The sequence below is a fragment of the Anopheles bellator genome, chromosome 2, assembly GCF_943735745.2.
Source record: "Anopheles bellator chromosome 2, idAnoBellAS_SP24_06.2, whole genome shotgun sequence".
Taxonomy (NCBI): Eukaryota; Metazoa; Arthropoda; class Insecta; order Diptera; family Culicidae; genus Anopheles; species Anopheles bellator.
The window spans coordinates 11,837,383-11,850,009 of record NC_071286.1 but is presented as its reverse complement, the minus strand read 5'-3'; the positions used below and the strand labels follow the sequence as shown (position 1 = coordinate 11,850,009).

At 50.0% G+C, this 12,627-nt stretch overlaps 1 protein-coding gene across 1 annotated transcript in view; it reads left to right on the top strand.

Moving 5' to 3' along the window:
- Positions 1 to 5,039: 5,039 nt before the first annotated feature.
- Positions 5,040 to 12,627, top strand: part of LOC131209304 (calcium-activated potassium channel slowpoke) — a 50,362-nt gene continuing 42,774 nt past the window's right edge. Inside the window, exons 1-5 of the mRNA XM_058202341.1 lie at positions 5,040 to 5,169; positions 7,627 to 7,785; positions 7,866 to 7,977; positions 8,238 to 8,389; positions 11,067 to 11,234. Coding sequence (XP_058058324.1) covers positions 5,104 to 5,169; positions 7,627 to 7,785; positions 7,866 to 7,977; positions 8,238 to 8,389; positions 11,067 to 11,234 — 657 coding nt within the window. The 5' untranslated portion in view covers positions 5,040 to 5,103. The remainder of the gene's footprint in view (positions 5,170 to 7,626; positions 7,786 to 7,865; positions 7,978 to 8,237; positions 8,390 to 11,066; positions 11,235 to 12,627) is intronic.

Below are 12,627 nucleotides of genomic sequence, written 5' to 3'. Positions count from 1 at the left end.
AAAGGAAGCACGATTGAAGGAGTAAGGGAGCGAGTCCATCCATCCGTAGGCAGTTGTAGGATGGCTTTCGATTTGGTAGATCGGCACCTCGTACTCGCTGGATTTCATCGGAATATCACCGGAACAGAGGAAGTGACCAGGAGGATCAGCAGCGAAAGAAGTCGCGTGAGAGAGTTGAATAAAGTCGTTTCGTTTTACTTCGCTAATCACACTTGAACGTTTTGCTAGATTGCGTGTTCTTAATGTGTATAAATCGTTCTTTCAATTCGTTGTGTGGACTGCCGTTTTAATTGCGATCACTAACATTACAATCCTCTTGGAATCACACTGAATATACTCAAAAAAAAAAAAAAAAACGGATGCTGACCGAGAGAACCCGCAATTCCGTGCATCAGTGCATCGCACGACGACCGATCGGAGCTGGAAGGGTACTAGACGAAGGTGCAGTGGATCGTTTTAAAGAGGGTCTTCCCGAGACGAATTTTGTTTAGAAATAGGCAAACGGCGCCGACGGTGATCAGAATGCCCGCAACCACCTGCAGTGCCTGCAGTAACCCTCTTCCCGATGGGTGAAATAGTTTTCTCCAGTCAGCATCGCCTGCGACATCAGGATAAGATACTGTGGGGTAGAATCAATCAACAAATTTGAGTAGAGTTCTTGGAATCTTTGTTGGAGGCCCAAGCAAAGGAGCTGGAAGCTGAGCCCGGAGAGGCTTTGCAAGTGTAATAACCGACTCTGCTGAAAGATCAGAAGGCTAATCCGGCAAATCTGTAAATAAGCAACAGCAAAGAGCGTAAGCGTAATTTTATGTATTGATACGTTGGTCGGACTGTCGGTCATACGTTGCTGCATTCCTTATTTACTTCCATTGTTAACACCCTGTACCTCCCAAATGAATGAAACAAACAAAAAAACAATGAAAGAATTTTATAAAATGTAAAATATCAGCTTTAAAACGAGCCCAAACTTGAAACTGTACGATCGATACTTCACGAGACATCGATCGTAAAAAACGTCGATTTCTTTTTAGCCAACCTTATAGAAAATTTCCCTTCGTACTGTACGATCAACGATTGATGGAATGATTGTTTTCCACAAACCGCACCGAAAGTTGAAAAACGCACAAAACCGGTGCGGACCGTTTGCTCGAACGAAACGTTGGGCGTTGAGTCTGGTAACAAATTCAAATTCAACCGCACCGCGAGAACCGCATGTTTTTGGCAAGCCTGGATTTGCGCAGCCCGGAGTACCGTGGATCCGTACTGCTACGCATTCTCGCTCTCGTGCCGCGCCAATCAATGGGAGACCCCGTATCGCACGAGAGCACGGAAAGTTTTCCCTCAGAACTGTGCCAGATCTCGTCCGTGAAGGTAACGTTTTTGGGTCGGTCGGCTCGTCGGGTAGGGTACTGCAGAAAAAAAGGAACACCTTGTGGCTGTGTTATGTGCGTGCGTATGCAAATAACTTTGACCTCAATATTTGGCCCCTTCGTGACGTCTTTTCACCGATTTCGTGCCCCCAAAGTGATCCGCACCCCGGCAGCTTTATTTTGTGGTGCTTTTCAGCCACCGGCTGCGTGAAATTCGACGTGAAAAAGGGCTTTTTATCACCAGTTGACCCAATCGAAGTTGTGCCCCACCTACACCACCTTCCCCTGCATTACTGGTTGGTGAAGAGCAGAATAGACTTTTGGAGTCGCCAGGGTACGGCCGTGTATCGATTGCAGTGATAAATGCCGTGCCCTGCCGTGAGGGTGTGTGCCGAAATATGCGTCACGGGTGTGGAAAAAGACTTTTACCTATTTTCGTAAGATGCCCCAACTGTGCGTTCCCACGGGCACCAGCGACGGCCGCGTGTGCGCCTGTGTGCCGAGGCTGTCTAATTTCGGGCCATTTTAATCGTTCCGAGCTGTGAAAAATGTGGCATGGCAGCAGCGAAAAAAGTCATCACTGCCCTTTTTTCTTCAACCCCCCCATCCCCCCCGCTTCCCCCGCGAAAAAAAGGATCGAATTTTGGCCCATCCGTTGTGAAAAGTGTGAGTGCGACACAATGCCTGCGCGGAAAACGAAACGCCAGATGCGAAAAAGCGATCGTGCGCGCGAGAGAGAAAGAAAACGCGAGCGTGAGAATTAAAGGAGGAGAGAGAGAGAGAGAGAGAGAGAGAGAGAGAGTGATTGAAATAGGGCAAGGAAGTTAGACAGCAAAAACAGGGCGAATGTGAGAGAGTTACCGCACGGTGGCCGCGCACCGAGTTCGCTCGCATCGTGTGCTCTCTCTCTCTCTCGTGGAAAAACATCCAAAAATGAGCGCGAGCGCAAGACCATCAAAGGGAGCAAGATTCGTACCGCTCACGGGCACGTGCGAAGGAGAAGAGTGTGTTTGGGCTCAGGCTTTTGCGCTCGATGGAGACGCCTGGTGCAGAAACCATCAGCATAGCCTACTGCTTCGGGCACAACATTACACTGGCACCGTGACAGCGCCTGGACTGGCGCAAGCAAGGGTGACGTGAACGACCGACGTGACAAGAGGCCAAATTTCGGGCCAGTATTCAGGTTAATTAAAAAAGTCTCCCGGAGTGTTTCTTATTTGTTGCCACTATTAATAGCCACGGCTTCGCTCGTTGAATGGCACCGCCCGTGTGTCTTTAATTATGCTCCCTAAACAAACGAACGGTGTACGTTGCGCATCGCCGGATCCTGGGCCGAAAACAGTGAATTGAATAGAGAGCCCTTTCAATCAGGTCATTTCGTGACGACGCGATAAAGTACGTCCTTTGTCAGCGCATATGGACGGTTTTCCCAAATTACAGTACCCACAGTACGGCTGGGCCACGGGTCAACTACGGGTACACAGGCAGCTCCGGGGATTTCCTGCTTCTTTTCTCTTCAGTAAGGAAGTCGCGCTTGGAAAAGAGCCCCACCGGAGGTGGAGAGTAAAAACAATTTAAAAGATTGAAAAGAGCGGCAAAGAGAGAAAGAGAGAGAGAGAGAGAGAACGCAGGACGGATAGGTTGAGAGGAAAACAGAGAGAGAATGCGAGAATGTACGAGAGAGGAATGGAATTACAGCTCCACATCAACCCCACGGCGTGCATGATTTGCGGTGTTTATTTTTTTACGTTCCATACAAAGGAAGAGAGAAAGTGTAACGGCGGCCAACGAAGTTCATGGAGTGCCTGCTCACGGTTGCATAAAGCAGCATCTAGCAAACAACGGGCCCAGAAAACGAGCGCTATTTAGGTCGGAAGGAAGGAAGGGAGAAGCGATGCCAATATGGTGCCAGACCCTGACACGGACACGAACAGAAATAAGGAGAGTGTATGAGAAAGCTGAACTAGGTGTCCGTGTTACGTGTTGTTCGCTACTGTTTCAATAATGATGATAATAATGTTTAAACAGTGAGAAATGGAGCCGAAAAGTGAATAAGCCCTGCTTTTTTCCCGATCCACAACGCTTCAAACACTTGAAGGACTTCTCGTTGAGGGCTGTGAAGTGAAGACGCAACGACACTCGGTTCAGGCTTGAGGTGTAATTAAAACAGTGGCTCTCCTTGCTACCCCATATGGACAGTAATCAGCCCGAAAATCCTGCGCTCTTTCATTCATTATCACTGGCCCTGCTTTTCTCTTACTTACTGGTGTGTTAGTCCCTTGGTCTCTCTTTCGCTCTCGCTCCTGTCGGTGTGTCTCGAGCGGAAGTGGTGTTTGCTTCTTCCGTTTTTTCGTGCAAGTGCCGTAATCTTGACGTGGCTCCTTTTTTGGGTCTTTTTTTTAAATTACATAACAAGCGAATCGAGGGACGGCTTGGTGTCAAATTTACACATTCAAACTATTCGACGAAAATCGTAGTAGCCTTCGTGATACGTCACGGGCGCTGAACGGCCCATCTGGAGCCGTTCATCCAAGAGCCCTACGGCAGCAGTTAGCAGCGGTTGGTGCAACAGATCGGGTGTGCGATTTAATGTGCCGCTTTTCCCTCTTCCTACCGCAGCTTTGCAATACCATTGTGAGTGCACAGGGGAAGAAGCCTAGAAAACTGGCCCAATTGTGGCTGTGTGTGCGAGTGTGTGCGTGTGCGCACGGTGGAAGCCAGAACCAGGAGCGGTGCTAATTGCAGCACCTTAGCGTATCGAGCCCAGCCCAGGACGAGGGCGCCCAGCGCTAATTGCCGCTGAAGGATATCCTGTGCCTGAGGCCTGTGAGCAAGCGAGTGAGTGAGCAAGTGAGTGAGGTGAGTGAGAGAAAGAATAGCATGCGGTTCCGTTCGGCACGGTGCTCGGCAGCCGAAAGCCTCGCGAAAGCCCCTTAAGCGTCCACCGGAAGCGATGGAAAGATGAGTGAGATTTTGTAAGACACTCCTCTACACTGTAGTGCTAACCCCCCGGTGTCGTCGGCCTCCGTCTCGGTCCTTCTCCACCACCTCTTACACCACCACCAGTTTCACCCGTTGACCCCGCTCTTGTCTCCCGCCTTCGCACCGTTGCTCTGGAAAGGTCTCGCGCGACTCCCTGACCTACTTCCGGTGATAGCACGTGTGATCAGCTGTGCGCGGCCCGAATGCTGAAATCTCACTAGAGTCCGGGCGTGTGTGTGCGTGCGTGCGATCCTGCGTTTCGCCTGTGAGGAGTTTCATCAACGAAGCCGGAAGCCGGAAGTGGTGCGGTTCGGTTCAGGTTGCGTTTCGTCCGGGGCAGTGCGTTCGTCCGGGGCCAAGTAGTGGTAACGCCGTGAGTGCCAGTTACGACGTCATGTCCAATGACTACAGCTAGAAAGCCAGCGACCCAGCGTGTGAAGCGGTGTGCGTTCTCGATCCCCCAGAAGGTTTTCCACCGGGACAGGGGATGTCGGGTTGCGACGACGAGCAATCAGTACTGACAACGGAGCTACCGCCGACCGATCTCGATGATTGTCTCCGGGTGCGAAAATGGTGGTGCTTTCTCTTATCCAGCATCTTCACCTTCCTGGCCGGCCTGCTGGCCGTGCTGCTATGGCGCGCGTTCGCCTTCCTCTGCTGCCGCAAGGAGCCCGAGCTGGCGCCGAACGACCCGAAACAGAAGGAACAGAAGGCCTCCCGCCAGGGCAAGCAGGACTTCGAGGGCACCTTTATGACCGAAGCGAAGGACTGGGCCGGCGAGCTGATCTCGGGGCAAACGACTACTGGACGAATCTTAGTAAGTATTGGGGTTCGGGTCAGGTCGGCCGGTTCCGGTTTCAGAACGCGGTAGCGGTAGTGGGTGCCACCGGGTGACCTCAATGGCCAATTACCGGCAGTCGTACTCACCGGAGAGTTTGCGGTTTCGGTGGCGTTTTCAGTGACACAGTTTGACCGCCTTACGTAATGGGGGACGTTTCGAAAATTCTGTGTGTGGAATGCGCAGCGAGTCCTTTGGGAGCCCAACACGATGTTGCGTAGAGCGGTCAGAAAAATTGTGACCGTGACATATGGGCCGCGGCGGCTCTGGATCCGCTCCCCACTCAACCTACCCGTCTCGGGTTGTAAGGTATAATTTAGAAAATATTTATAGACTCCGCCGTCACGCGACAATCGCCGTCAGGGATGGTTGTTGAACCTGTCCGTAACTGGCTCGAAGCAGCTATCACCGGTATCCGGTGGTGGACGCTTGATTTTCTTCGCTCGCCTCACTGTGAGCATCGGGCGAGGGCATAATGATCCGTTCGGGGACCGAGACCTCCCTAAATTAAATTCAAACATCACCCCACTCCCGGTTACTGCGGCTCACCTTTCGGTTCTACGAAAAAATCACCCCGCCAGCCAGCCAGTCAGCCAGCCAGCCTGTTGGCTATCAGCGCGCCATAAATCATAATTGAAGGCGCTAGTCGATATTCGGGACCGCTGACTGTCGCATGCGCTGCGTGAAGTGGCGAGGCACACAAACATCTAATTAAGCTTGAGATTGATTTATTGAACACCGCACATTGCTGGTGCCAGGTGCCGCCAGCCGCGCAATGGGTGGCGTGGTTTCGATCGAACCGCTGCCAGACCGACGCTTGGCGTAGTCCGCAGTGAATATCACAAACCGCGAAGCATTAAACACACAAACCAAAGGCGAAAGTGTCCGGGTGGCGATGGGTTATGCACATGCAAACAAGATTGTGCCCGACTCACACGCAAGCGGGCGATGGAATGGGCTCAAGAAACCGTTTGGATTGGGCATTTATTTATAAATGTCTGCCCCGCTGCGTAGCGGCGGCACCGGCCACCGCGTTATGATTGCGGATTTTACGTGCGCGCGAGAAAAAAGCTGCCAAAACAAAGTGATACAGAACGGGGAAGCGGAACGGCCCAACTGAACGAACCGGACGCGTGCAAGTCCTTCAAAACGGGTGTCTAAATAATGTAAAAGCGCCCATCGGGATCTGCCGCCAACCGGGATTTTTACGGTAGCGTTTTTGCGAGTGGCCGAACGACCGACTTTCGTTGGCAGGCACGCTAGCCCCTCCGAACCGCTCCGAACGCTGCCTCCAACATCGGCCCATTTGGGTCACGGAATCGCACGGCACGGCACGGCTGCGTTGACTCCTCATTTTGGCATCGCTCGATGTGAAGCCTTCGAGAATGCTGTCTATTTTTAACCGGAGCCCCCCTCAGCCCGAGCAGCCACCGGCACTGGCACTGGCGCTGGTAAGAAATGGTAAATGAAAGGTGCTCGGTGATGTGCCCTTTTTCCACCGAGCCTGGGGCCGGGCCGTCCGTTCGTTCGTGCCGCCGGTCGGAAATGGGGCGGTTTGTTCTAAAAACGAAAAAACCACGACACGGAGAAGGGCGACTATCTAGGCCATCGGGAGTCGGGCATGTACACATGTTTGCGCTTGTCGACCGTGTGTCGAAACGGATCGCTCCCGGGAACCTCCCCACCGCTACCCGGTTTGGTGAGGCCCGGTTTTGAAATGCTGCCCGCCGTATCCAACGCGAAATGCATTAAAAACGCGCACGAACGCGGTAGAAAGTCACGGACGGAGCGGACGGGAAAAAGTGTGACGTGTGACTCTTGGCTGAGCCAACGACTTAAGCCACCACATGTGTGTGTGTGCGAAACGTGACTTTCGCATTGTTTGCCGTGGTCCTCTGGCATTTCGGAAGTGTCCATCAAGCACCCCCCGGGGGGGCAACAGGTGGTCACACAGTCACAAGCTAAAAAAAAACCGTACGATCCGACGCCGACCGCGCGGAAATTGGCATCGCATTGTTGTCCACATCCATCTGCTGCCAACACATGGCGCTCTAGGGCGCTCGGCGGGCGGGCGGGCAAAAGAAAAAGAAAACGAAATGGTCACAGAAAGCATTTCGGGCCAAACATGGCGAACGCCATGAATCGCCTGACGTTGAGTTCATCGGGGCCACATAGCAAACGATGAATCAACGATGACTATGGGTTCTTGGCTCACGTGGTGATTAATGTAAAACTAATGGGCCGCAGCGTCGAGGGAATACAACGAAAACAGGAAACAATGTGCCGCATGGCCCGGTGATGGAGGCGCCTGGTTGGTGTTAGCATCGCGATGGAGGCGCATGGTACTTTGTGGCACCGGCGAAGTGAATTGTGATTGATTTTGAATCGGACACCGTTTGGTTTGCCTCTACTAATCACGTGCCTCTCTGTTTGCAGGTTGTGCTCGTGTTCATCCTCAGCATCGCGTCCCTCATCATTTACTTTATCGATGCGTCCAACGAGGAGGTGGAACGGTGTCAGAAATGGAGCAACAACATCACGCAGCAGATCGACCTAGCGTTCAACATATTTTTTATGGTTTATTTTTTTATACGGGTAAGTGTGCAACTGCGCCCAGTCTCGCCCGATTTAAGCCATTTGCCGCTGTGGTTGGTTCGCTCTTTCCTCCATTGCAGTTCATAGCGGCGTCGGATAAGCTTTGGTTCATGCTGGAGATGTACAGTTTTGTAGATTACTTTACGATACCCCCGTCCTTTGTGTCCATATACCTTGACCGAACGTGGATCGGTAAGTATCGCTCGCTGCCAACCGCCACCAACGCCAGCGCCGCGACACGCTCCCGGATGATCTTTCTAACCGTCCCGATGTTTGTCTACTTTTCTCACGTTTTCGTTTGCTTACTTCGTTTTGTTCGGTTCACTTTCTGTTTTCCCTTCTGTTTTTGCTTTTCTCTCTCTGTCTCTTTCGCTCTCTGTTTCCTTTTCTCTCTCTCTCTCTTTCTCTCTCTCGCTCTTTCGCTCTTTCGCTCTCTGTTCTTCTCGTTTTAGGGTTACGTTTCCTACGAGCGCTGCGTCTTATGACAGTTCCAGACATATTACAATATTTAAATATACTTAAAACATCTAGTTCAATACGTTTGGCACAATTAGTATCAATTTTTATATCAGTATGGTTGACAGCTGCTGGAATCATTCATCTGGTGAGTATACATGCCGGTGGGGTTAGATGTGAAAATTTACGATTAATACGTGTAGCGAAGGAATGCGCGTTAATTCGGATACGATTGACCTCTATAGATACACTGATAATACTCGATTATGATTACGACCGGCGGCCGGGCCGGGAATTTAGCTTTTATGTCCGTGTGTAGTTTTTTCTATAAATTTATAAATTTCGTCCTTTGTTCGTTTCGGGTTGATAAGATTTGATAAGCCCTACCGTCGCCCCCCACCCCCCACCCTTAACCACCACCCCACCGTTAGCCATGATCGGCCGCCTGTGATCGCGGGCCACAACGGCAAACCGGACAACCGGAATCGCGAACGCAAAATAATAGACCGGAAAGACCTCTGATGTTGTTCACTATCCACGAATCCAAATGCTGGAAAGCCTGCGCAAGAGACAGCATAGTACGATTTATTATGCTGTAGAATTATGCCAAACGCCTTGAAAGCTGTCTTTAAGCATATGCCAGCCAGTTTTGGTTGGTAAATATTCGTAATTCCCGTCGTTCTATCTCAACATTTTTCTGTCGTTGAGTAAGTATGATTGTGGGTGGACGAATGGTTATGCTAAAAATGAGACACTGAGAGCAAGATTCGAGCGTTGTCAAAAGTTGTGCCACTCAAGGGGACACACTCCTTCGCCACACACTCATGCATACATTAATGCGACACGAAACACACACACACATAGCCACCGCTTGGGTGGGCATAAATTTTGGCAACGGGCGATAAAAGTGGTTGCTAGTGCAGGGATTGGCTGTGCTGCAGCACTTTAGCATAATTATGTTCCATTTTCGCGAATGTCTCCAACATTCGGTGGTGAGTATCGTTCCACTTTTAGACCCATTCTACTATACTTGAATAACAGTAGTTGAATTTTGGCGCGATTGATTTGCTACGTTCTATCCATTATCCGATCTATTATCGATTCGCCGCGACTCACCGCAGTCACCAAGCGCAGTAAGAGCAGCGTGCGTTTGGTACCCATTTGGCTTGTTAGATTTCTTACGATTTTGTTTATTGTTTTGGGCACAGAAAAGGCGCGCCAACACCGCCACCACCGCTGGCAAACGCAACCAAAACCGCAACGAGAATGTAGAACGTAAAACGCAAAGCCCAACAACATCGACGTTAAATCAAACTGCAAACTCACACGTTGTTGGTACATTGCTTTTTTCCGTTCACTCTTTCTGGCCGCCCCGCAAACTGAGAATGAGAAAGCTTTCCGTTTGTTTTTCTGTTGCCTCTGCATCTGCATTCGCAGCGAAGTCGGGGGTCTCAGTAAAACAGTTCAAACCTCCACCAGCCACAAGGGCTTTCAATTTGCGGTTATGATTTTGCGAACTCCTTTCCTTCTGTTTTCTGTTTCGTTTTTTTTTATTGGAATTTGACCTCGACCTCGGTCAACTCACTGGCCCCCTTTTTGGCAATTCCCCTTTTTGTTCTCAAAAATATTTGTCATTTTTGCTCGCATTTTCAGTCATTTTTTTCGGTTCCAGAAATCCACTCCAGTCCGGTCGGAACGTTATCCGATCGGAGTTTTCGGTTCTTTTTTCGGTACCTCTCTAGTGCTTCGTTTTTAGTTCGTAACGAATTGTTAGCGCAAGCCCTATGGTCGGTTCCAAAAGCCATCAGCCGGGGCTCGTAGGTCCGGTGCAACTTTCTAGTATGCAGCTGCAGCAGTTACAGTAGATATTTTCTCTAGCGCATGTTTACTACGCAACATTCGTACGGTATTCGCAAGCAAACCAGTCAATCTTTCATACCTCTCGTAGTTGCAGCGTATCAATTTCAGTAAATAGTTTACTCGTAACAGGACACGTACTTTTTGCGAACGTAGCATTAACGTATTTTCGGTTTCGATTAGTTTCAATCGATTTCCATTTTGTGTTTCTTTTTGTTTTTGTTTTTTCTACACTGTACTACACAGTTTGCACTACTTTCGAACTCCTGCGGCTCACGTCGAATGCATTCGGCCCTTTTTGCGTACTTTCTGTTTGGCAAACGTTGTCTTTCTTTCTTTCGTTCCGTTCGACGTCTTTGGTCTTGTGTTTTTATTTTTATTGTCAATCGATTGCGCAACGCAACGCAAGTCACACAAAATCCAGCGGCAGCGTAAACGGATCTCAATTCTCAGCACTTTAGTTCTCTTGGTGGTTGATGGTCCTGCAGCCCTACCCAGTATTTACGGCATTGGAAAAAAGGGGCCAGTTGAAGTTAATCTCGTATTATGACACGGACGTGTGATGTCACCACTCCCGGGGGCCGGTCGACCTTTTGGGGCTGCGCTGATCACGCTTCGCTGACGTAAGCGAGGAATTAACTACAATGTTGTCCACATCATGGGGCACACAGTCAAGAGAACTTTTGGTGTCCGGGAATTGCGGTACCGTTTGTGGTTTTTGTTATCGTATAATTTTTGTTTTTTCGTGAACGTACTTTTTTTTTTTTGATTCTATATCAACTATTTGCTGCTATATCAACATATAATTACTCCACAATTTTTGCTCCATTTTTTTCCACTCCAGCAAAGCGAACGAGTTCAGCGAAGCAACCGTACTAATGCGATTCTTTCTTTGTTCTTTCTTTGTTCCCTCTCTCTCTCTCTCTCTCTCTCTCTCTCTTCCCCTTACTCTTGTTTCATTTCCACAGCTGGAAAACTCCGGTGATCCACTTGAGTTCAATAACCCGCAACAGCTCTCGTACTGGACGTGTGTATATTTTCTCATTGTCACCATGTCCACCGTAGGTTATGGTGACGTGTACTGCGAAACGGTTCTCGGACGAACTTTTTTAGTATTCTTTTTACTTGTTGGCTTGGTAAGTGACCTTTTCATTCTATACCTACTCTTTCCTCTTGCCTCTCTTTCTTGTCTGTTTTGGTGCATACCTTTGCTCTCTCTATTCGCTACGTACCGCGTTAGTTGAACCTTCTTGTTGCAGTTCCAATTCTTGCGGCTCCAAAAAAATGTGTCCTGGCGGACCGAACGTCGCGGACGGTCGGTCGGTCAGCCAGCGAGGTTGAAGGGGCACAAGATGGTTAAATGGAGCATTTCTGGCATATAGTAAACCCAAAAAACGAGACTATGATTAGCGCAAGTTCGCACGCAAGTTCCAGACCAGTCAGCGTGGCCAGATTCGCGTTTCGCGAGCGCCATCAGCTCTCGAGTGAGCAAAAGACAACACCAACCGCTAAGCACCAACCGCTGTTTCAATGTTCGTTATTACGCTGTTCTCTTCCGTTTTCCTATGTTTTGCTTTCCTTTCGATGTCGCCGAGCCGATAGCGTGTCTAGCGTGGCAAATGGGTAAACCGGGAGGGGGGGCTCTCCAATCGAAACTCTCTGGGACTCTTCTACCGTGGCTTCTAGTTGGACGGTCGCTCACGGGCGGCGCTAGTTGCTGTTCCTAGTAGTAGTTGGGCATTATCGAGTGTCGCCGAGTGTGGTGGAGACGAATAGAGGCAGGTTATGAGTTCGCAAAACGGCGAAACATCTCGTTAGAAACTCAACGGCCTTCGGGAGCAGAGTAGAGATACCCACACAAACACACGCACACGCACACATACACATGCAGCATCCAGTACGTGAAACACAGACACCGGGCGCTAAAAGGGCGCAAACGCATACGCATAGAAACTCCGATCCGTGTTACGTGCGTACAGGTTACATCGCCCGCAATAACTTCCAGCAGCTGTGTAGCGGTTTCAATACATATCCACCGTTTTGGACTGGGTGCCATTCGCGTAAACTGCTTCCAGGAAAGCTTTTGTGGGTGGTTTTCACCCCGCGGGGGATTCATTTTATTGGCCGACCGGATCTCCCGAAGCACAGCATGTATTTTCTGTAGCCAAACGAACACGATGACACCGTGTTCGATTCGATTCCGATTTTCTTTGCTTTTTCAAATCTACCACATACTGCAGTGCCTCGCGTTTGTGTAGGTGTTTTGACTGCTCACTCAAAAGACCTTCCACTTGGTCGGGCCGGACCGGAAGCGGCTGAGCGTGTTATGCTTCCGTATGCTTTTGCCGTTGACCATTTTCTCGCACAGTTTTCCACTCGACCGCCGTTTCGCTGGCCAATCGCTGTACCTCGAACCTTCGACCGACCGAATCACGCTCGACCTCTAGCGTTGCAGCAGTATCATTAGCGGCCCGTTATGTTGATCACACTCTGCATGCCCTAGTGCACCGTTCGTAACTGCTCACGGCC